The sequence below is a fragment of the Monodon monoceros genome, unplaced genomic scaffold, assembly GCF_005190385.1.
Source record: "Monodon monoceros isolate NGI ecotype Baffin Bay Population unplaced genomic scaffold, NGI_Narwhal_1 Super_Scaffold_6, whole genome shotgun sequence".
Classification (NCBI taxonomy): Eukaryota; Metazoa; Chordata; class Mammalia; order Artiodactyla; family Monodontidae; genus Monodon; species Monodon monoceros.
In genome coordinates this window covers 8,058,835-8,083,810 of record NW_021703783.1, presented here as the reverse complement: position 1 = coordinate 8,083,810, position 24,976 = coordinate 8,058,835, and the positions used below count along the sequence as shown (strand labels likewise).

The 24,976-nt window shown below is 42.6% G+C and overlaps 1 protein-coding gene across 2 annotated transcripts; it reads left to right on the top strand.

Moving 5' to 3' along the window:
• The first annotated feature begins 747 nt into the window (after positions 1 to 747).
• YBX3 (Y-box binding protein 3) lies at positions 748 to 23,325 on the top strand. 2 transcript variants are annotated; one of them, XM_029206232.1, is made up of 10 exons: positions 756 to 1,422; positions 5,143 to 5,206; positions 6,194 to 6,227; positions 8,603 to 8,692; positions 10,578 to 10,700; positions 13,714 to 13,923; positions 18,372 to 18,469; positions 20,595 to 20,766; positions 21,186 to 21,285; positions 23,256 to 23,325. In XM_029206232.1, the coding sequence occupies exons 1-9, from the start codon at positions 1,164 to 1,166 to the stop codon at positions 21,249 to 21,251; spliced, it is 1,116 nt and encodes a 371-aa protein (XP_029062065.1). In that variant the 5' UTR covers positions 756 to 1,163; the 3' UTR covers positions 21,252 to 21,285; positions 23,256 to 23,325. The 2 variants fall into 2 exon arrangements, with proteins under 2 accessions (XP_029062066.1, XP_029062065.1); XM_029206233.1 differs by lacking the exon at positions 13,714 to 13,923 and having other exon boundaries at positions 748 to 1,422.
• Positions 23,326 to 24,976: the final 1,651 nt, after the last annotated feature.

The following is a 24,976-nucleotide window of genomic DNA, read 5'->3' as shown; positions in this document are numbered from 1 at the left end:
GGAGGAAACTGGCGCTGGGACGTTGAACACCTAGTCCAATTTGACTCCGTTAACTAAGAGCGGCGCTAGAGTGTATACCTAGGTCTGTCTGGACCCTGGCGGTGAAGAACACTTAACAGCCCTGTATCCCAATAGTTCTTGAGTACAGGGCACAGTCCCTCTGGCCGGTGTTTAGCATAATCCAGTCCATTCTGTAAAGCGCCAGTGGGCGCTTCAAACTCAGGATACCGTTTATTGGGTGATCTGTTTCTCGGTAGCTCTCCTTTCTGAGGCTCGGAGAGCTCAATTGCTTAAGTTTTCACCAGCTGGCAGAGGTAATTAGAGCAGAAGGTGGGATGTGGATTTATTCATTTTTTTCCCCTAGTGTTCTTATATGCATATTTACAGCTCGTTACTTGCTGCCGGTTACATTGCCGTAAACTGATATTGACATTAATTCTCAGAGGTTTGGACTTCAGTTTCCTCACCTGTGGCTCATAGACGAAATCATCCGCAACTTATCTTTCAGGAGGAAGTAGCCAAATAGCCTTAAGATTGTAGTATTCCAGCTCCTCATTGCTGTATCAGAAACGGTTTCTGGTGCTTCATAAATGTTGAATGGGTAACTAGAAAGGATTTAAGAACGAGCGTTTGGGAGAGAGAAGGGCCCCGTCATTTGGGTGCCCTAGTTTGCCCCTCCTGGAATATGTGGCGAGGAGGGAGAGCTCCGCTGCCCCGCTCCAACAAAGGGACGGCAGCGCGTGCTCCGCAGAAGACTCCAGAGCAGCCTGCCAAAGCTCAGATCCACCCTTGCCTTCCTTTCCCCGGCCCCTCGGCCCCGGCGCTTCCTCCCGCGCCGCTAGGCGGGCGGAAAGGGCAGCGGGCGCCTTTAAATGCTAATGAAGTCGATGCCCAACTCCGGAGCCAACTCTCCCCACCCTCTTCCCTCCCCGGCCCGTGCGACGCCTAGAAAAACTTGTGCGGGGCCATTTTTGGGGCAGTAAGATCCAACGAGGAGCCCAAGAGCTGACGCGCAGCCCGAGAGCTCGAGCCGCCTCCGCCGCCAGCGCCTCGAGATCCGCACCGGCCTCCCGGAGAGCGAGCCCCGGCCGCCGCGACCTCCAGCCGCGCTAACCGCCGACCAACCGCCAGCGAGGCGCCCGAGGGAGAGCGGAGGAGGCGGCATGAGCGAGGCGGGCGAGGCCACCACCACCACTACCACCCTCCCGCAGGCTCCGGCGGAGGCGGCCGCCGCGGCCCCCCAGGACCCCGCGCCGAAGAGCCCGGCGGGCGGCGGCGGCGCGCCCCAGGCCCCGGCCCCGGCGCCCGCCGCCCTGGTCGCAGGCAACCCCGGCGTGGACGCGGCCCCCGCGGACCCGGGCACCGCGGCCCCCGCCTCTTCGGCCGCCGCGGGCAGTGAAGACGCGGAGAAGAAAGTTCTCGGTGAGTCAGGCCCGGGAGGGTGGGGGCTGCCCGGGGCGGAGGCGGGATCGCTGACAGCGCGAGGTCCCTGGGGACGTCGGGTCCCCGGCGCCGGTGGCCGCGGGTCCCGCAGGCGCTGCCGAGCGAGCGCGCTGCGCCCTGCGCTCCCGGCCGCCCGAGCGCGTTCCTCCTGGTCCTGGGCCCGGAGATCGGGTTCTTAACTCGGGTCCCCTAGGCGGGCCCTGTCGCATCCCGTGGCGAAGCATCCGTCGGTGCGAAGGGGAAAGGAGCGGCAGTCGGAAGAGAGGACACGGGGTTGGGATGGATGTGGATGTAGGGATGGGACAGGCACCCACGTGGGACGGGGACTTTGGAGTCCTCGCGTAGGATCTGGGTGAGGAGAGCATTTCCTTCGGGGAGAGGAAGGCGCTCAGAGGAGACGGGGGAGGGAAAAGTGGAAAGGCTTCTTGCTGGGAAGGCTCAGGTGTCTGTCCCTGACGCCCTTCCCACGGGGGCGCGGGAACGAGGCCATGCTTCTGTCGGCCACTTGCCGGCGGAGAGGTGTTGCAATCCTCTCCGGGAAACTTGGGTCTTAGTCCTGCGTCCTCCGCCCTCTCTGTGCCCGCTGCCGCCGTGAACCACTGAAGTGTTTACCAATCACTCTCTCTTCCTGGATTGTGGGAAAGCCTTTGGTGCAGCAGCTGAAAAAACTTCGTCGGAAGTGCGGGTATGATGTTAGTTCACAACAACGTTATCTTGGGACTCGTAACTTAGGAAGGGAGCTCGGATGATGTGTTCAGGTCGGGTGGGGGGCGCAGAGCATCACAAAGGATGGCGGTGGGCGTTGTTGGTTTTGTCGCGTATTTCAGCCTTCTCTCCTTAAGTAACGCTCTGTATGAGGCCTTAAAACAGGCTCACAGAGGGTGTGTGCTCTATCACTCCCTCTTTTTTTTTAAACGGGGAAGGTGAGAGATGGTGTAGGATGCTTCCGAGAAATTTTCAGTATTTTGGATGGGGCGTATTTGATCTCTCTGAGCCTTGCCTGCCCAGTTTTCTAGGAAGAAAATTGGGGGAATAACGTGAAGAAAGTTTAATAAGATTCCATGTTTCCAGCCTTGAGAGGCCTGTTTTCATGTTTTTTTTGTTTTTCCTCCTCCCCACAGGGCAGAATTTTACTCAGTTACTGTCAGACAACGTGCTAAATGTAACATGTGCAGGTTGAGAAACAAAATAGCCCTCATTTCCCTGGGCTAAAAGTTGCTTCAGTCCAGTCCGTGTCATATTGTGATACTGTTTGCAACAAGTGTGTCTTGGAACACTTCCATGCAAAATGTCAGAGAGACAACCTTGGCTTATCCAAAGCAGTGTTAGTGTATATTCTTAATTTGATTGATTTTCACATAAAGGAAATTTTTCAGTTTTTCGCTTGATCCTTGTACCTTTCTGGATCTAACTAAACTCCTGAATTTTAAACTGAAGCAGATATCTTTAAAGATGAAGGAAACAGATCAATCAATTTCCTCAGCCACCAACTGCTCTTAAGGTACATCCCTGGTGATGATGAGTCTGGAGGTCTTGGATCTTTCCACTGTCATTCCGACTCTCAAAAGCAAGGACAGCCTTCTGCATGACATTTCAATACTGCCTCTGTCCAGTGTGTTCTGCCATCTCCTTTCCTCAGCCAAGCAAGCACATGGTGCCTAAAATGTGCCAGGCACAGTGCTGACTGAAATGGAATTCTGGTTTGGGACTCTCACATTCTAGTTTTTACGAATGGTTCTAAACTGCAGTGCATAGCCACAGGCCAGGGAAAGTAGTTGACAGGACTGAGGGAAAACTTTCCCCCCTAAATGAAGCCTGATGGTCTTCCTCCGTTCCCACCTCCCATTCTGTGTATATAAAGTGAGTTTATGGTTTTAAAGCAAGAAGAGTGCATGGATGTGTTTGGCCTTATGAAGTCATTAGAAATATTTGTGGAATTAGGAAATTTTTAAAAACTACAGTGGGAGTAAAAATAACCTGCAGCCTGGATTGAAGTTATACTTGAAAATCACTTTCATCTTTCTCGCTCTTAGTGTTGCTTTTCTAATCAAGATAATGCCTTTGACAGTACCTATAGACATTAACTATATGAAAATGAATCAAAAAGAGTTCCTAACTTTATATTTTCCTTATATTTTTCTAGGTCATTAATTTTGGGGCAAATGAAGGGAGACACAAAAAGCGTATCATTTGAAATAATGTGCGATTTAAAAGCATATGATTTATCAAAACCAGTCATCTGTGTACATTTGGATCCAAAGCATAGAATGTTTTTTTCCTCTTTGCCCTGCTGCTCTAATTTAAATGGCCTAAAACTGAAGATTTTAATAGTTTAATCTCTTCATTAGAGAGATCTTCCTTACTTAGCCTAAGAGCCGGAGATTCCTCAGCAAATGGTGGGCTGAATGATTTTGAAGACATAAAGAGTTTTTTGTTTTTCTTTTTTTTTTTTTTTTTTACAAAGAGAGCTAAAATACTTCCCCAAGCATATCAATCTAGCAAAACTCAGAACTAACCCTGCCCACAGCAAAGTAAGTCCTAATTACTGTTTTAGTCTTGAATTTGAAAGCCAAATCTTTATTGTTTATCCTTGGAAATTAAACACTCTATATCGCATAGAAAGGTAGCATGGATTAATGTTAATTGTTACTTTTATTTTCTACTAAGCTTTTTTCTTTTTTAAAGGTACTCTATTGTCCCATTATCTATTTCACTGAGTCTTGATAATTGCTTTATGCCTTTCCTGAATTTAGGCATAGGCATTTCTAGAGGTACTGGATTTTGTATTCACAGTTGATTCAGGGGAGTCATCTAAAATAATAAATGGCTGAAACAAATATGAATCTACAAAGTATAAATTCTATGACCATACTATTTGTTTAGATTCCTTCTCTTGAGTTCTATTATGATCTGGCATTCTACAGAAATGGTCCTACTCATGAGGGAAAGTAGAGACAATAATCAAGTTAAAGGGGAGGAGGTGATAAGAAAGTGCTGAGGGTTTGATTCCTACCAAATGGAGAGAGTAGGGTAAACAATGAAACAGAATCCCAAATTCATCACTGGTTTGAAGAGGCCTGTTACATCATGTCTCAGGGTGGTAAGTACAGAACTGGGCTGAGCCGGCCTCAGTTCTATTATTACTCTTGGCTTCTTTGCTAGGCCCCCGTCTGGCACCCAGACAAGTTTCTTCAGGTCCCTGTAGATGAGCTATTAACAAGGAGCTACTATTTCACTATGTAGTTTGCTGACTATTTCAAAGTGTGATGAAAGTGATGTGTTAGGTGGTCGGTACTTACCTTGTTCATGTGTCTACAGTTGTTTTCGTTGTGACCCTTCTTTTGCACTTAGAAAATTTTTCAGTTGTAAAGCTCTAAAGAGCATGTTTTGTTTCGTTTCTCTTTAAGCAGTGTTTCTCAGTTTTAATTATGGCAGAATTGTATAGACTTACGACCACTCCTTATCTTAGGACTTTATTGAAAAGTTTCATGAGGAAGAAAGGTTTAGTCTTTCTGAAAAGTATTTCCCTGTGATAGCTTCACTTGCTCCATTTTCTTCTCCCAGTATACTTTGGAGTTAAGCTTTTAATGGTTTCCTCGGGTATGTTTAGGCTTTAAATAATGCTATCAAGACCTTAGTGGTATGAGCTTTATCTTTTTGTAGGTCAGATACTAATTTATCTGTTTGATCCTATTTTAGCCACCAAAGTCCTTGGCACTGTCAAATGGTTCAACGTCAGAAATGGATATGGATTTATAAATCGGTATGTGTGTGTACCTCTACGTGTTTTAAATATCTCCTCGTGCTGTGGCACCTGCTGTTGGTGTCTTTTCCCATACTTTATGAATGGCTTGTGTAAGTTTTCATATTTCTGAGCACCGTAAATATTCTCATTTCTAAGCTACTGATCATTAAACATTAATTAAAATACCTTTCTAAAACATTGATAAGTACTTATACAATCTAGTCATTAAAAGAAAAAAAAGGTGGCGGTGGGGAGGATAAATTGAGAAATGGGAAGGGCCTCAGGATAATTGAGTTGGTATCCACAATTTCACAGATGGAGAAGTGGAGTCTTAGACTGGTTATGCAACTTTCCTAAGGTCGCACAACTAGTGAGTAATTGAGCTGGATCTGCAACCCAGGTCTGGTCCAAGTCCGCTAGAAACCGTAGTGTTTTCTTTAAACCATAGTAGCTTCTAACCATATAGGAATGAGAACATAGCTGTAAGCTATGGGGGTATTCTGATGTTTTTATACGATACCATCATTTTCTCTATCCCCCCTCCCAGGCCTCCCTTTTAAAAAAAATTCCTCCAGTTTCTTCCTTGTATGTTTTGGTGGGTGGTGGCAGTTTGGGGCGGGGGGGTGTTTTAGGTTTCAGTGTAAGGAGAGCCTAGTTCACAGCTGTGCCCTGTCCTTTTAGCTGTCTTGCTTTGCTTTTGCTGGGAGGGAAATCTAGGGCTCTGGTTACACACCATGTGATTTAGAGAGAGATGAGAGGAAAGGGATGTTTCTGTAGGTTGAATCTGTATGCTTGGGTCCAAGCACTGTTGTCGTATGGAGGAGTGAGGTGGATAGCTTTTGGGTTTAGAAGTTTTTAAGAAGGATTGATTTGAGGCATCTGAATTGAGTTTAGAGGAGAAACAAACATTTATGCTGTGTTTTGAGGTCTTAGGATCTAAACCATTCTTTTAAGTTTTTCTGCATACCTAGTCCCTTTAATCGTGAGCTTTTTGTCTTCCAACAGAAATGATACCAAAGAAGATGTATTCGTACATCAGGTAAGAGTGATGATAAATGTGACATTTGCTCTGTGCGGAGAGGGGCGTCTGTAATGTGCTATTATCCCTTTCCCAAAGTGAAGCTTTACAAATTATTGTGCTACTCGAAACTCTTTCTGGGACTTTATTTTGGCAAGAGAGCCCAGTTCTACATTTTAAGATTTGCACATGAGCTCTTCTGTCCCATCATAGTAACTGTTTTCAGACAGTTTTTATTTTTGCAGTCTAATGAAGTAATAATCAGACCACTTTCTAATTTTTAATGCCTTTGAGTCTTTAGCTAAAGCCCTTCTGTTTCCATGTTAGCATCCTATGCTCCCTGACTGTGGTTCCTCCTTGTGTTGGGCTGGACTCCATCTTCCTTTCGCCTGGCTGTGTATTGGTTCAAGCTCCGCCATCAGAGCAGCTTGAACTTGGAGTAAATAGCACAGGGAAGCAGATGGTTAGGGTGTGTGTATCTAAGACATTAGGAAACTCCCAGCTCCCAGCATAGTCCTCTCTCCTGTGAGAACGAGACACGCTTGGCTCAGGCCCGGGTCAGAAAGGCCCGCAGCCCCCTAGATTCAAAGGAAATGTAGAAAATGGGTAAACTATGGAAAACATGGGCCTCTCTGTACAGAAAGCTCAGTCTTCTTTACATTCTTAGCCTAGGATGTTATTCTGTTGGACTTGCTTGGCAAAATAGGTTAAAAGAAGCATTATGTGCGCTTACTGTTCTTTTTGTATATTTAGTGTTCAGTGAATTGTCTCGCGTATGTGTGCAGTTCTCAGTGTATAACAACAGAGAAGTACAGAGGCAGGTACCAATACCAGCACGTTCGCCTCCAGGGCTCTGTCAAGCATCTGGTTTTCTGTGTTTTTGTTTCCTTCTGTTCAGGATCGTGTGCGTAATGGGGTGGGGTTTGGAGACTGGCGAGAGTGATAGCTAAGAAAAAGCTCTCTGGTTGTGGTTTCTATCAGTTATATTTCAGTAGCTCCTGGGTAACTGGAGTAGATTATTTGGTTCAGACACAATGACTTTTAAAGTCATAACAGACCGAAGGGGAGTGTTGCTTATAACACCTAGAGGTTAATAGACCTTTTGGGGTAAGAACGCTGCCTTTGGTGACTGCTGGAGTAAAAGGACCTCACAAGTTTCTGTGCCCGCGGCCAGCTTCACTGACCTGATTCCAGCCCCCTGTGAAGTTGGGCGGTGAGTCACCTCAGTGTGTTGAGGCTTGCCCAGTTTAACAGGAAAAGGGGAACGAGCCGGCAGGGAGGGGCTGTTTTTGGACTGGCTGAGGGTTCAAGGCCTGCGAGTATATCCTGTCCTGAACTGCCTTTTTCCTCTCTGGGTGAGGTCTCTGCCCTATTGGCTCATTTTTTTTTTTTTTTTTCCTCCCTCCTACTCAGAGTAAGGGAAGGGCTGGATTACACATGCCTAATCGCTTTATAAAATAAGGTTGACCTAGTTCCATAGAAACTCAGAGCCCCTTTAACTCTTTAGAGATACCAGCTAAAGAAATGGGGAATTCGTTGCAGGAATTATTCTCTTCCCGCCACTGACTGAAGGAGAGAGGCCCAGTCATAAGCAGACATTGAGGGGCAGATGTTCAATGCAGGATAACATCTGCATTAACTTTTAATGTATTATCAGGGAGTGTGTAGGGATAAGTTGACATACTAATGGTGTGATGAGAAGAATTTGAATAAATATCATAGAGTTACAATACAAGGGGTATAAATGTCCCCCATCTCCCCTCCTCTTCCCCCACCTTCTTCCCCTGGGCTGTATTTTTATAACTTCAGATAAATCCCTTATCAGCCTCCAGTTGGTTTCCTCATCCGTAAAATGGGAGGGGAGAAGGTGATCAGCAATGTTTTGTTCTTGAGGTAATTTCGTATATTCTGTCAGAAATATTTATCCCCTTCTTCGAGGTTAGCAGTTTCTCTTGTGTCTCCATATTTTAATCTGTGTCTCCGTATTTTTGTGTTTATGTGTGTATATAAGATTTCATGAAGGCATCACCCCACCAGCCCCCTGCACTGATGGAGATATAGTCTGAATCTAAGACACTTAGCAGAGTGAGGGAACTCATCTATCCAGCATCACGACTAGGTCATCAGGCTGCAACTGTGCATTATGCTTAACCCACCTACCAAGATGAATTTTGAAGGCTAACATGAATCAAGACAGTAATGTGGAACATAGTTTTATAGTGTTTTTTGTTTGGGTTATGTTGTTGTTTTGGAGATCCAGGTTAGTTGGGAGAGTAATTTTTAAAAGTAATGTTAGATCAACAGTTTCTTCAGTATAGCCAGTAAACTTGAGAGCAATGAAATCTGTGGCCAGTTTTGGCACATACTTCATTTAAAATTTTCTGTTCTCTTGACAGACTGCCATCAAGAAGAATAACCCACGGAAATATCTGCGCAGTGTAGGAGATGGAGAAACTGTGGAGTTTGATGTGGTTGAAGGAGAGAAGGTGAGAGGAATTGTGACTGGGTATCCAGGGTGCTGGCACAACTCGCTTGCATAGTAAATGGTCTCTCAGCCCTTTATGAATTTGTCATTATGTACCTTGTTTGATGTAGTACAAAAGAACATTTTAATTTCTATTTTAATTAACCCTATTTAATCATGGAAGGAAAAGCTAATTTCTCAAGGTATAAAATGACATATTTTATTTTGGTACCAAATGTATATTCAAGTGTAGTTTAAAATTAAACTGTTTTATAGTATTAAAAATAGATAAAAGCTGCTTTGGGGCAAAAGATATCTCTTTTTAAGGTTTCTAAAATAACATTTATTTCTTAAAAGTTAACGTGTGCATAATAGGAAACCAAAAAACACAAGAAGCAAAAAACAAGGTATCTTTTTCTAAGAGTAAAGTTTTTAGGCTGTGATTTGTAAGCACTTCTGCACAAATAATACACAGTAAAGAATGTTTTAATCTCAATAAAAGAAGATTCAAATCAAATATGATCATTATGTTTTCTCTTTGGCTTGGGTTTTTGAAAGCCAGAGGCATCCTGAGAGACTGTGTAACAACCATCTTCAGATGGAGAACAGCCCAAGAAGCTAATGGATCATCTTGATGCGCATCTACAGATTTTTTTTTTATGCTGTTATGTACTTAATTTCAATATTAGTAATGTCCTTTATGCTTTGTTTTTAATCAACAGCATATTCTAGGTATCAGTCAAACAATATAGGATAAGAATAAAAACATTTTAAAGCCATATATGGTACTGCTGCCATGGAGGCTGATTGTGGCAGCTGAATTACAAGTTGAGTGAATGACTGCTTCACTCCCAAATGAGTGCTCTCTTCACATACACACCATTCATTCCATAGCCCATATTCTTCGCAGCTCTCAAACTGTTTTCTGTTTTGAAAGAAAAACAACTTTATTCCACCTAATGTAGAAATTTAAATGATTTCTTTACCAATGTGATCCCCAGGGTATCTTGCAAACCTCTTGGAGTTTCAAATTATCTACCTGCAAATGCTGGCCTGTAATGATCTCTAAGGTCTCACCCAACTCTTAAAATTTTGTTTTGCCAGGTTAATTTTACCTCTGTATATTTTCAGAATTTGAGGTTATACAAATTGATGTAGAGTGGGAAATGTGCTCTTCTGAATCTCCTTTGTCCAAACTTTTTATACTTTTGAAGCATTACTTTATCCATTTGTCCATATGAGAATCCGAACGCTAAGTCTGTTTCAAGGATAAGAAGAAGGTTTAGAGAGGGACTACATTTGTGGACACTGTGTATGTAAGCGGACGCTAAGTCAAGGACCCTTCATTCCTGCTGCCGCCAAGCTGGGAGAAGTTTCCCTCTCAGTAGCTCAGTGCTGGACAGAGCCGTGTGAGCCCACAAGTGCATTCTCTTAGTACCTCGCAGAGTAACGTAGGTTTCAACATTTTCTAGGAAGAGAACATTATCTCAGTTATTTTCCAGTGAGGAATATTCCTCCTGGTCTAGCATTCCTTTGTTACAGTCGCATCATATTTACCACTCTGTGTTCCTTAAACAGATATATACTGCTCTTGAATCAAACAAGAAGGCAAAGGTTGTGGAAGCAGACAAGCTGTATCCATTTATTATTATTATTTCTTTAACTTTTTATTTTATATTAGAGTATAGTTGATTAGCAGTGTTGTGTTACTTTCAGGTGTCAAGCTGTATACATTTAAATCAGGACGTCAAGCACCTTGCTCACCTTATTAAAACATGGGTGTGTATTTTAGGTCACCAAAGGAATCTCTAGTACGTTCTGCCAGTGTTCAACCCTCTGGCTATCTAAGGCTGTGCTTTTGGCTCCTTTTTAACTCCGAGGCCGTCTTTGCTTCTTCCCTTTCTCAGGGTGCAGAAGCAGCCAACGTGACTGGCCCAGACGGCGTTCCTGTGGAAGGGAGCCGATATGCTGCAGATCGGCGCCGCTACAGACGCGGCTACTACGGCAGACGCCGTGGACCGCCCCGTAATGTACGTTGTCTCTCTCTCTAATCAGTGATTGAAGAAATGCACACATCTAAACTCAAGTGTGTATACTTGGAGCACATAAATGCTGTATCTTCTCCTGGAGACAAACTGGTTTTTTTTTTTGGCGGCGCGGGGGAGACGGGAAATTTTTCATGTCCAGAATTTATCTATAGCTACTGGTCTTATGGGAAACTTGCCATTCAGCAGTTGTATCAGTTTGTATGTATTTGGCTGCCAGGAAGAGTCATTTAATTATCTTGTACCAAGAAGGCTTAATGAAGGTCGCTGAGCCAAGGTTGTCAAAAAGGTTTTCTCTTGCTTTGGCTCTTTTACCAGCCAGAGCCGCGTTATGCGGCATTCACTGGGAAAGGGGACCGGGATTCCCGTGACCGGCTTGAATCTGTTGTTCCTCCCTTGTTAACATCTAAGAAAGTCAGCCTTTGGTTGGCAAGGAGGAATGGGGAACGGCTCAGGAATAAGTGATGAACAGTGCTGGCCACAGATATATCAAGTAATTTGCCTCAGTTACGTAGCTGTTTTATTTAGCATAGCATTTCCCATCATTTCAAAGTAAAGAAGCAATAAATAATTCTCTGGATTTTTAGTTCTTTAGATTGGTACCAATCCAGGTGGAAGGGCTTACAACCAAGTCCGGCTGGAGTTTTCTTAGGAGGCTCAGTTTAAAGTATTCTCAAGGCACCCAGAAAGACTCCCGTCCAGTTTGTGGTCATGAGGATCCTGTTAGATGTGAGTCATTTTCTGATGTTTCTAGAGTTAGTACCTGGGATTGGTACTATGGAATAAAATCCGAACACTAAGCCTGTTTCAAGGATAAGAAGAAGGTTTAGCATCACAAGATGCTTTGTGAGCACAGGATTGCGGCTATGTATAACATCCAAGGAAAACTTTTGAAAAATCGCACCAGAAGAAAGGATTTGCAGATTGAGAATGATTTCTCTCTACGCTTTGATAGATTAATATCTTTCTGCTTACCTAAATGCTTCCTCTCTTCATTCTGTCATCTTCACACGCAGCCCAAACTGATTTTTATCAGATTCCTTATGACATCTTGTTTTTCTATTTCTATATTTCTCTTACCCATGTTTTGCTTATCCTATGTGATTTTTAAAAATAAGCTGTGTAGGGGGTGGCAGAAATGAGCTACCATAGCATTTACTCTTTCAAGTTCACCAGATTCACGGAGTTCTAGTTGTAATTACTTTGATTTCTAGGTTAATTCAGAAGTAAGAGTGGGCGAAAACCTTTAGTGAAAACTTTTCCTTTGAAGGCTTTTCTCCTCAGCTGGAAATTCTGAAGTCACGCATGTGAAAGATATTTAGAAATAAAATTATCAAAATTCTGAAAGTAAACATAAATGATGGTTTTCTGTTGTGCCGTCTTTAAGTCCTAACAGCTTATTGAGTATGTTTGGCAATGGTGGTGCCATTGTTCTTATTTTGTAGAACTCTTAACAAAAGATCTGGCTATAGAAGACTCAAGAGATACAGAGAACCTAAAGAGAAACCCTTACTATTTTGGTGAACATTTCCTATGCTACTATGTCTTTACATAATTGGGGATTGTACCTGATACAGGCTTTAAAAAGTGTAGAATGGCTTGGTTTTTCTGAAATTAGACTAGTTGAGGCCGTAGTTGAAGCTTTTCCTCTTTGGGAATTGAGTTGCCCACGTGAGCTTTGTTCTGGAGGGCTCTAAATCTTAACTATCCTCAACCCCAATGTCAGTCATTTTATTTTGTTCATTTTAAATTTGTTCATTTTCAAAAATTGTAGTTGCTTCCCTTAAGACTACCTTTGGCATAGCAATCCCCCTGTAAAGTAGGATTTGAAATAAAAAATTCTTTGAGGGATGTTTAGCTGTTTGCTTATTATTTTTCTTTTTGATATAAAATATTAGTATGTGATACAGTAGTTTAAATACAGGAAAAAATATAAAATGAGTCAGTACTTCCCTTTGTTAATAAGGTTTATTATATTCAGAAACTGTATTTATTACTTACTACTGTCTATTAAAGTGCAATTAAAACTTTATTCCTAAACATATAAAGAGAATCATGCCATAAGTCAGTGGTTCTCTTTTGGTTTTTGGACCCATTTATATGCTTAAATATGGGATCCCAGAGTTTTTGTTTACGTGTGTTTATACCTATTAATATTTATTGTATTAGAAAGTAAAACAGAAATTTAAAAGATTTGGTTTATTTAAAATAAGCTCATTACTTGTAAACATAAATAACATTTTTTTCATGAAAACTATATTTTTTAACTGAGAAGAGTGGTATTGCTTTATGTGATTTTTTTTGTAAATCACTGATCTCCGGTTTAATAGAAGACAGCTGGATTCTTACAGCTCCTGCATTGGGGCTGCCAAGAGGCCACGTGTCACTGTAGTTTCTGGGTGATTCCCCTCCCCTCCCCCCCAACTCATGCGAGAATGAGAGGGGAAAAAGACAGATAGCATCTTACCAGCATTATGAGAATAGTTTGATCTCAATAACCCCCTGGGAAGGGTTTCAGAGACCCCCCCCCCCATCCCTACTTTGAGAACTGCTCCAGGAAGCAAACCACTTAGGACCAACCTGTTGATAACACCACAAAACATATTTTTCTCGCCTTTGCCCCAGTGGATGGCCAATGTTGAGGGAGACACATTTGGTGGAGCTAAATATTCTAAACTTGTATATGTTTTTTGGGTGTCTGGTCAACTGATATACACCAATTCTAACTAGATGCAAGCTAAATTCGTTAGAGATTGATTGCACTTGCCTTTCTGCTTCTTGGTATTTTATGTGCGCAGATCTCCTGGAATCTAAATGTGGTTTATCCCAGGTAATCACCTGATAATCTGGGTTAAATGCATTTTTGTCCGTCTAATAGAGGGGATTGTTCCTCTGGGGGAGAGATTGTTCTCTTCCGTGGACATCCACCCTACATGGTACTCCTGGGGTCTCACCTTGCTGGAGCGTCTTCTGAATCTCTGTTTCCTTGCCTCGCTAGTGCGCTGGGGAGGAGGAGGAAGGGAGCGGCAGCGAAGGATTTGGCGCCTCAGTCGCTGACGGGCAGCTCGCTGGGGCCCTGAGTCAGCGGCGCCGCCCCCAGTACCGCCCCCAGTACCGTCCCCAGTACCCGCGGCGCTTCCCGCCTTACCACGTGGGACAGACCTCTGACCGCCGCTCCCGGGTCTTTCCCCAACCCAACGGAATGCAGGTAAACTTGCACCAGGGGCTCCTCTTCAGCGGTCCTCACCCCTCTGTCTGGCCTCCGCCTCCGCCTCCTCCTCCAGCACCAGTGGCCGGAAATCAAACCTAGCTTTTGGCTTCCCGATGCTTCCAAAGTGTACTAGGCGGCCTTCTCAGAGCAGTCATTCCAGTCACACTTCTACAAGCACGACCACCTGGGCCGTGCCTATAATCGGGGACGCTGGGTGGACAGGGTACAGTTCTAGTGTATGGAAGAATGAGAGAGGTAGAGTAGAGACAGCTGGTACGTGTAAGCGCTGAACCCTGAAGCCAGGCGGGCCTGGATTTGAATCTTGCCTCCATCTGTGAGCTTTTGAGGTTAACGTGGCCATCCATTGAATGGAGATAATTGCCTCACTGCGGGGTTGTGATGATTAAATCAAAGGTAAAGACCTTAGTGTGGTGCCTCAGGACGGAGAATGTCTATATAAAGTCCTTAATTTAGATGAAATAGTGTTGATTATTAAGAAAACCTAACACAGAGTGGAGATTGTTGATTCTCAGTTGGTTCTCCTTTTTACTGCAAAATATTGATACAACTGTCATGAACTTGACCTGTAATTAATAACCCTTTTAACAGCTTTGCAGTTCCCAGGAAACTTGGTAATCTCGGGATAGGACATCATTTTTGTTACTACCAGCTACAACTTCTTCCCTTAGTATCCTTGGTTTTTGTTTTTTTACTAAGTGTTTTGACTGAACATTATGTTCAGTCTGTTCTTTGCTGCCCTTTTCCCTTCCTATCATGCATGACTGTGTTCTTTCTACATGGCTTCTTGTTATTTTTCCCCTTCTACTCTTTAACAGCTGTCCCTGACAAATGTGCTAAAAATAGCAAGTAGCCTTACATATATGGAGAGATTGGGTACATGAGGCATAGTAGGTTTCTTTAGAGGGCAGCACCCTGGGCCTCTAGGAAATGAGGACAGGAAGAGTCAGGGAGATTGTAGTACACATTTATTTTTAGGGCATTAGTAGTACCTTACTGAAATAATCCTTCTTAGTATTAGCATATACGTGTGTATCATACTTTCTTGAGACTATGATGATTATTTTCTAGATCGTTTGAAATAAAGTATATTTCATCTTAGGAATGGGAGGTTCAGAGCAAAGGGGTTCTTTGGTGCGATACAGAAGAGCAAGTTGAAAACTGATTTTGAAAATGTGCATGTTCTGGTAACCACATTTAGTTCTCTTAACTTGGGTTGAAATTCTTACCCATTTAATAGCTAACATGAAGTCTTCAACAGTCTTTCCTTAGAACCCTTCTAATACATGCCATGTTTAATGTTCAGTGATAGAAGTCGGCTTAAGCCAACCAACAGCACCAAACGAAAATTCGTAAAACTTTCTTCTGTATAGCTTAGGCTACTTCCAGGTTGTCCATGTAATGGCTTAAAACTATAGAGAGATCTCTGAGATGGTAAATATTGTTGAGGTCAAGTGGAAAAGTCTTTGCCAACAATTTCTACTATTGTATATACAAAACTGTGAAATTTATTGGACACAACAGGAAAAAAATGAAAATATGCAGGCCAATAGTATTTCCCTTCTGTACCGAGGACGTAATATAGCATGATATATCAGTGTCCAGAGGACTTCCATTTTTTTTAAGATAATAATTCTAGATATTTGAAAAATAAGTCGAATTGGTTACTGAGCTAAATCAGCTGTTTGTAGTCTGTGAGAAAAGAATTATATGACAGAGGAAAAGGAGCAACATTGTTTGGCATCCACCAAGGGACAGATGTTTGAAATCAGTTCTTAGTTTTCCCTACAGCTTTATGGAGTTGGCAGTGGTATCCAGATTTTTGTTGTTGTTGTTACAAATGAAGGGATTTGAGTAGTTGAAAGAATTAGCAACTTTTACCTAAGGTTACATGGGCAAGAAGTGGTAGAGCTTGGTTTAAACTCAGTCTGTCTGTCCAGTCTCTTCCCATTCTATCATTCCAGTAAAGGCTTATCCTTTATACGTGTTCGTTGCTGTTTCTGTGTGTGTGTGCATGTGTGTGTGTGTGTATGTATGTATGTATCAGAGTTCCTGAGGAAGCAGCAGCTTTGCTTGTTCAGAGAAGTAAGGGAGGCTCATGTGTTTGGGATGGTGTGAGTGAAGAGAGGGGTGAGGTGAGATTAAGGTGCTATCTTAGGGCAGGTCAAGCATGCTGGGTAGACCAAGATAAGAACTATTGACCTACCCCAAATGTGATGAAAAGCCAGTTAAGGGAGCTAAATAGGGAAGAAACGTATATGAGGAATCACTGGACAATTTAAGGAGGCTAGACCACGGTTGGCAGCAGCAGAAGTAGGGAGACCAGCTAACATACTTCCCCCATGGAGAGGGGATCAGGGGGGCATGGATCAGAGTGCTAGCAGTGGTGTGAGGAGTGGTCAGATTTAGGAAATGTTTTCAGCATGGAAGGGGCAACATGTGATGATGGAGTGAACGTGTGCTGTGAGGAGTAAAGGGTAGCTTTGTGAAGAAAGGCCAGGTTTGCGCGGAAACACAGGTCATTTGGAGATCTTCTCTTGGGCAGATCAAATATGCCACACACACACACACACATTTACGCATGTGTAACTTACAGTGTGTGTGTGTGCCTATGTATTTGTGTGTGCGTGTGTGTTCCTTATTTCTGCCTACTAAAATGGCCTGAGGTCAATGACATGTTAATAGCACTGAGCACACCTGGCTCCCGGTTTTTCATTTATAAATACCATTCTCCAATAAAAAGAAACCCCTCTGGAGAAACGGCTGATTTCGGAGCCAGGCCACAGAGAGTACAATATGAGCCTGGAACATCTTGCTGCGCCAGAAACCAAGGAAGCGCTCAGAGAATGCTGGAGACGCGTTCAGTAGGCCATGAGCCAGCTGGGAAGGGTTCCCATTGGCCACTAATGATAGTAACAGGTTATAACTCACTGAATAGCATAGAAGACCATGAGTCTTTACAGATATAGACAAATAAATATATTGAACTTGATAAGGAGTGAAATATTTACAAACTTTGAAAGTACTTCTTCACAGAATCCTCATAAATTACAAAGGGGGATAGAGTAAACTTACCATGGAGGAGCCGTACTGCTTCTCAAAGTGAACACTGTCAGTAACGGTACAGGTTGAAACCATATGCCGTCTGGCAGGATGCAGTGAGGAGAATCCAGTGCCACTTTTGTGGCTTCCCTTCCAAAGATGCATAAGCTACATCATGAGGAGACACCAGACAGCCCCAACTGAGGGATATTTTACAAAATGACTGCTCCTGTAACCTTTAAAAGTGTCAAGGTTGTGAAAACCAAGTGAAGATTGAAGAACTGTTCAGATAAAGAGACAACTAGATTCAAGGCATGGTTCCAAATGAGTCCCTTTGCTGTAAAGAACATTACTGGTGAAACTCAAGAAAATAGAGTCTGAGGATTAGAGTCTATACTTCCAGCTGTCCTGTAAGTTTGTGATTATTTAAGGAAAAAAGTTGGAGAAGATGGGTGCTATTTCATCATGTTTATATGCCTGGAAGGAAATGATGGAGGAGAGAAGGGGGTGGGGGATTGAGAGTTCAAGTGCCCTAGCAGGCCAGAAAGAGGGGCTGGCTTTGGCTATGAGCATGGACCAGTTAATCAGTCTAATGAGAGAAGAAAAAGCAAATGCAGTAGGTTGGTAGATTTGATGGTGAAAGAATGTGGAGATTCTTCTCTAATTGCTTCTCTTTTCTTAGTGAAATACGGAGAAGGAAGGGATATTACTTTTGAGGGGAAAAAGAAAAAAAGATTGAGATGTGGCTGTATTATAAAGAATTTCAGAGATTGTTGGTGGGTTTTTTTGTTTGTTTTTAGCTCTTTCTTCCCCTGGAAGTTCTGCAATATATTATTTCCCCAGCTTAAAATAAATTTCTCAAGGAAGGATATTTTATTTTTTTAATGCTATACTTCAATAAATAATGCAAACAGATGAAAGGAAAAAATTGTGAAAGGAAGAAATCAGAGGTGAAGGTGTGGTGGAACCTTTGAATGTAGAAACCATTACCGTATTGAAGGGATACCCAGTTTGTAGAATGAGTGGGTCTGAGTTTGAAAAGACTCTCTTTGCCCCAGTGTAGTACATCATTCCATTTCCTTTTGTAATAGAGGTTTTCTTTCAAGAGGTGAATGGAACACTTCAGAATTTTTAATATTGTAAAATAAATTTAGGTGTACTGGGATAAGGCAAAAGACTGTCTAGTGGGAATGAGTCCTTCTTTCTTTCCTGTCATTCACACAGATCTAATCAGTACATAGTTCACTGTTAGAATTGAGAGTTCCCAGCTCCGTAACGAAGCCTTTTATTTTCTCCTTTTAAAAAAATGTCTGAAGGCAACTGTGTGCCGTGTCTCATATCCTGTAGCCTGACACTCATGTTTGGCTCTCCATGCCTCCTCCTAGGCGGGTGAGATTGGAGAGATGAAGGACGGAGTCCCAGAGGGAGCACAACTTCAGGGACCAGTTCATCGAAATCCGACTTACCGCGCAAGATACCGTAGGTAGGTAACGTTTTCTAAGAGCTAATGACCGATTGCAGGACTTGTGAGCCACAGTAGGATGGAAGAGGACGTTGCAGGTCTGTTTTGTGGATTTATTATGTAATGAGAAGATGTGGCTGTTGGGACCGTATGTCCAAGTTGTGGGAGGGGCTCTGTGATCCACGTTTTCACACGGCTGTGTGGCATTCCCCCTGCTTAATGAGTAGGATTTTTAGTTATCCCTGTACCAGAGCAGCATTTGCTTCTGAGAACTTTCCCGTGATGTAAAGTCATACTGGATTTTTATTATATTTAACGAGATACGTGGAAATGAATTGTTGGGTCATTCATTCGGTGGTGGTGCTATGAATGGAGGGAGAGTTGGCTGCCAGCGAGTGTTTGGGACACTGAATATTCTGATAACCGGGGCAGTCTAATGCGGGGGTTAAATCAGCCTACAGATCATATCGTCTGTGTTTAAATCCCCACCCTACGATTAGCAGCCCCTGTGTAGCTGTATCTCCTCCGGCAAGTTTCAGGACTCCTCTTAGACTTTGTTGCCAGCTTATGCAGTGGACAGTAAGGGATATTCTACCGCTGTCAATAGGGTTAGATGTACTAAGGCGTTTCAGGTAATCAGTATGATGCCTGGTATAGTAAGCCCTCAATAAATTAATCGATTAGTACTACTACCAACATTGTTAAGGTTAGTGAAGGAGGGGCTTCCCCGGTGGCGCAGTGGTTAAGGATCCGCCTGCCAATGCAGGGGACACGGGTTCGAGCCCTGGTCCGGGAAGATCCCACATGCCGCGGAGCAACTAAACCTGTGTGCCACAACTACTGAGCCCGCTCTCTAGAGCCTGCGAGCCCCACCTACAGGAGCCCACGAGCCACAGCTACTGAAGCCTGTGTGCCTAGAGCCTGTGCTCTGCAGCAGGAGAAGCCACCGCAATGAGAAGCCTGCGCACCACAACGAAGAGTAGCCCCCGCTCTCAGCAACTAGAGAAAACCCACGTACAGCAATGAAGACCCAACACAGCCAAAAATAAATACATAAAATAAATAAATTTATTAAAAAAAAAAGATTAGTGCAGGAGTGTTATTTTATTTCTGCTTTATCCCTTGTGAAGACTGGATTGGGCTAGACTCCCTAAGATTCTTTTTAAGCTTTTTAAGCCTTCCTGTTCCTTTACCCTGTCCTTGAGGAGCTTCATTCCTGAATGACGTTCATACCACCCTGAAGTGTGGCAATATGGGTTTATTGAGAGGCGAGTAAGTATATTATTTGGGGAAGGATTTGTACCACTCTACGTCTTCTTTTCTCCCAAGATTCATTTCAGTGTTAGACATAGTCATTCTAATGATTCATTACAAAGGACTTTGGAAATAAAAGAGGCTTCATAGAAATGTCTTCAGGAAGACAGAAAAAAGACAGTAGTGTATGTGAACCCCAGCTCTGTCAATCTCTAGCTGTGTGATCAAAGTTGCATTTGACCTTTTTTGACCTATAAAAGCAGCAATCCTTTATGGTTCAACCAAATACTTACCCTCTTTAAACGTCTTGGTTTTCTTACTGTAAATCTTAAACTCACAAAATTAGCCCTGAAATTAAATTAGATAATGAACGTGAAAACACACCAGCACAGGCTTTGGCACACAGTGAGCGATGTTCGTTTGTTTCCCACGTCGAATCCCCTTAGACTCCACTGCATGCTGTCCATGGAGGGCAGATACGGGAGCGCTTTTCTTTTTTAATTTTTCCATCCTCAGTGCCTGTCAAAGTGCCTGGTAGGATCATAGTGTATGTTCGGTATATGTTTGTTCACAGTGTTCAGGTGAAGGGGGAAGATGACAGAAAGATAGGGTTTTTTACCACACCTTTGTTCCACTGGCCTGTGCATAATTCTAGCAGTAAGTCTTGATCCCTTGACTTTTTAATCTTTAAAAATAAAACCTGGGAATTCCCTGGCGGTCCAGTGGTTAGGACTCCGCCCTCTCACTGCTGAGGGCCCAGGTTCAGTCCCTGGTTGGGGAACTAAGATCCCACAAGCTGCGCAGTGCAGCCAAATAAATAAATAAATAAATAAATAAAACCTGATGTTCTTGAGGGCATCTGTTCTCTTTTCGCCTGTGTTCTCTGCTCTAGGGGCCCTCCTCGCCCACGACCTGCCCCAGCGGTTGGAGAGGCTGAAGATAAAGAGAATCAAGAAGCGGCCAATGGTCCAAACCAGCCACCTGCTCGCCGTGGATACCGGCGCCCCTATAACTATCGGCGTCGCCCCCGTCCCCCTAATGCTCCTGCGCAAGATGGCAAAGAGGTGAGTCCAGCCAGCCAGAGGGGAGTATATATATATATAGAGAGAGAGAGAGGGAGAGAATGCCCTGCACATATCACAAACCAAATATTTGAATTCAACCAGTTAACATTCTAGCTAAAACGTTTAGAGCTTTCCAAACAAAAGACAGCGTTTAGAGAGAGGAACCTGCTTCTCAGCACATGTTGGAAGCAACTGTATATTTTTAATGGCTTTTTACTACGGAGGGTGGTGGTGTTTAGTTGCCATTTGGAGGCCATTCTTCTGCGGTTCTAATTTTTTCCTCATACTTTAAGAGTAGTTACGATTTTGCACAGTGATTTACCTTCACAGATCCCGACTTGTGAGACCTTTCAGTCTTGAACTTTCCACTGCCGTATGAATCAGTTAATTTCTGGTTTGTGGTTTTGTTGTGTTTTCAGACCAAGGCAGGTGAAGCACCATCTGAGAACCCTGCTCCAGCCCCCGAGCAGAGCAGTGTCGAGTAACATCCGGCTCCCCAGGCACCTTCACCATCAGCAGGTAGGAGCTCGGGTGGCCGGCACAGGAGCTGATATTCTCTTTAAGTAGCACTGATTTCTCAACAGTAGCACAGATCAGTCTCAACTAGTTGTGTAATTCATCTGGGCCAAGTTTCTGATCTCCATCAGGATTCTGGAGAAAGAGCAGCTTTGGTGGTAAAAATATCTCTGAGGCTGATCTTATTTTGCTAGGCATTGGGGACGCAAATATGCAGACAGAGTTAATGAGAGTCAAATTCATTTTTCTAGATAGACAGTTGTTAACTATTATCACCACCTCAGAAAACTTTAGAAAGTTTTACTTTTGTGACACCTCGTGGCCAATTTGATAATTTTAAAGTGCCTGACAAGGCCTCATTTTAATAACAGAGGACTGTGATCTGTAGAATAAACAAGAATGTGGTTTTTTTCTTCCCTTTTCCCTTTGATAACCCACATTATTTATTTTGAGGCAGTATGTGTAGTACGTGAGAGCCAGTGGGTTTATATATCCAGTGCAGGAGCTAGTAGTCATTTGCCTAATGATCTGGAGCAGTTTATTTATCCTCTGCAGCGGTACTGTCGGCTGCTGGTGAAATGATACTGACTAGATTCCCCGCTAGGGTTGCTGCAAAGACTTAGTGAGATAACACGTAGGAGTGCCTAAGCAGGACGCGGCAAAGAGTAACCTCTCCATAAAAGTAAGCTTGTTTTGGGCTTCCCTGGTGGTGCCGTGGTTAAGAACCCGCCTGCCAATGCAGGGGACACGGGTTCGAGCCCTGGTCCTGGAAGATCCCACGTACCGCGGAGCAACTAAGCCCGTGCGCCACCACTACTGAGCCTGCGCTCTAGAGCCCGCGAGCCACAACTACTGAGCCCGTGTGCCTAGAGCCCGCACACCGCAACGAAGAGTAGCCCCCCCTCGCCGCAACTAGAGAAAGTCCGCGTGCAGCAACAAAGACCCAACGCAGCCAAAAGAAAAAAAAAAGTTAGCTTGTTTTTCTTCATTGTTGCTTCCTGCTTTTTTTCTGTCTTCTTGTTAAAGATCCTGGACATTGTATTTATACAGGTGGAAATATACTAGAAAGACTGGCTCAGCGAGCCTTACAAGAATTTATAAGCCATAGTTGGTTTCATTGTGGGTTTTGCATCTAATAAGTCCTGAAAGTTTAAGTTTTTAGTATTTCTTGGTTGTTGCCCTCTTCATTACATAAATAAGGACTTCGCTTTTAGTTGAAAGGTTGTAAAGCTCATAGCAGCAGTGTTATTTTTCCAAAAATTGTTCAGATTTCGTAAAATTTTGAGATCATTTTAAGTTTCTACTTTTTAAATGCCATCTGCTTTTATATGCAGAGGTTTGGGATTTCAGTTATCCTTTCACTAGGTAGACAATTGCTATGCTGAGAATATTCTGTTTTATCTCTGGGTAGTATGGATAGTTTATTATAGAAATAAATTCTGTATTCACACTTGCTTGCATTAACTGACGGAATTATATATTAATCATTTGGCCATAAACTTTTACTTGGTGACATTATTTTTAGGTATTGTTCCTAAGGAAATAATCCAAAATATAGGGGGAAAAAATTTCTACTATTTACAATCTAATGTTGGAGAAGTGGTTAAATAATGTGGTATATCCATATTAGGAGATATTGTATGGCCACTAAAATGAGTATGAAGAATTATCAGTGCTGTAGTACCATTTATTTGAAAAGGCTTCATGATGATAATTTTCTTTTCTAGAATTTTCTAGAATTTTTACTATTATGTACTGACTGTTCTGGTTTGTAAAAATGTTTTATTAAAAATTTTCCATTAAATTCATGTTTCAGTTTACAAATCTATAAAAGATACACGGTGTAAGATTTTGTTTAGAGCTTTTGAAAATTGATTTTTTGAACTACATAAAAAACATAATTTTTGCCTTTTTATTCTTTAACTCTTGATCATCTTGTCACTCTTCATAAGTTTGATTTGAATTTTTTCCAGGTGACCTAAAGAATTAATGACCATTCAAAAAATAAAGCAGAAAGCAGACCACAACCTTACCAACACCAAAGAAACGTCCAAGCAATAAAGTGGAAGACTAATAACCAAAACGTGGACATTAGAATGCTCACTACTATTCTTTACGAAGCAAATAGCTACACGAGGAGAGTGTCAGCCAGTTTTTCCAGCAGCTGAGATCCTGGGAATGCCTGCACAGAACAAGAGAGCAACCTCCCCGGTTTCAGCAGCCACTAGGTTTATATTTTTTTCCTGGTTTTTACTGTTTTGGTAATATGAATTGAAAGAAGAAATATTAATACCACATGGGGAGACACCCCCCCCCCCCCAACCAAAGAAATCTAAAATATGTAGTAAATGCTTTTTTTTTTCCTTTTTTGTTCATTTTGGATGCTGGTGCTAAACTTCCAAGTGTCATGAGTTAAAAAGAAATTTTATGCCCTTATTTATTTTGAGGATGAGGGGAGGATAACATTTTGCTTTCCTATGTGACTCTCTTTGAAAATGTGCAGTATGAAATTCCTCAAAAATAAAATTTTTACCCTTGAAAGGAAAAGATGTATAGCTGAAGTATGTTTTCCTATCTCAGCTGGAGTTGTTTTGTCTTTTTTGGTCTTTTTTCGTCACTTCGTTCGCTGAATAGTAAGCTCAAAGCCAAATGTATAGGTGGAATAGTGCTCTTTAATAAATGTAGGCATATGAGCTGAGATCATAGGAAATGGGGTTATTTTTGGAATGAACAAGTTCACATCTGAGTTCAGCAGTAGGCATGTTTGGTTTGGTGCTCTTAGCTCTTGACTAATCCTCGTTGAGATGGTTGATGACATTTTGGTCAACAGCTTCCTTTAGATTAATGAAGGGGTTAGTAGTTCTAATATCCTTGAACTTCTAACCACAGAGGTTTTCAGCACCAGCTGCTATGTCGTGCTTATATATATGTGTCTTTCTGAAAAGAGGAAGGGGGCCTCTTTGCAACCGCACTACAAATTTCTTTCCCCAGGTAGTAGATGGTGCCCCTAGGTTGAGAGACACTACAGTGTATGTCAATTCTGTTGAGTTAACTTCTCAGATCCACTGCACCTTTCAAATTATTTATTCCCTAAATCAAGTACATACTTGAGCCTAGGCTTGCGCAAAGCACTGTTCGAGTGGCACAAACCCACAAAAGACCCGAGTCCCGCGGAGTTTGCGTTTTAGTGAGTGAATATAGAGAATCAACAAATATGTAAACAAATATGAAATTTAATATCAGATGGCAATATATGTTATAAAGAAAAATAAAACATGGTAAGGGGCAGAGATTGGCATAATTGTGGGAGGTATGTTTATTTTAAAGGGGGGTGTCTTTCCTATGAGATAAGAGGATATATAGATGGAGTCCTGTGGTGAGAGATGGATAACCATTTGACTATCTGGAGAGAAGAACATTCCAGGCAGAGGGAGCAGATGCAAAGACTCTAAGCAGGGAGCATACGTGGCTTGTTTGAGAAATCACAAGCTGAAGAAAGTAGATTGTTCAAGAACCTTGTATTGCTTTGCAAGTTTAAAAAAAAATCAAAATTGGTAATATGCACAAGGCAAAAATGTTCAAAGATATTAAAAAGTATTTTATGAAATAAGTCTTCCATGTCAGTCCTGGTTCCCTCAAGGCAACCGGTTAGCATGTTTTAAAAACATATCTGTTTCAGATATGTTTTGTGCGT

Coding starts and splice junctions, on each gene's coding strand:
- YBX3 (XM_029206232.1), top strand. CDS start 1,164: ATGAGCGAGGCGGGCGAGGCCACCACCACCACTACCACCCTCCCGCAG. Junction 8,693..10,577: donor ATGTGGTTGAAGGAGAGAAG/GTGAGAGGAATT, acceptor TCCCTTTCTCAG/GGTGCAGAAGCAGCCAACGT. Junction 13,924..18,371: donor CCCAACCCAACGGAATGCAG/GTAAACTTGCAC, acceptor GCCTCCTCCTAG/GCGGGTGAGATTGGAGAGAT.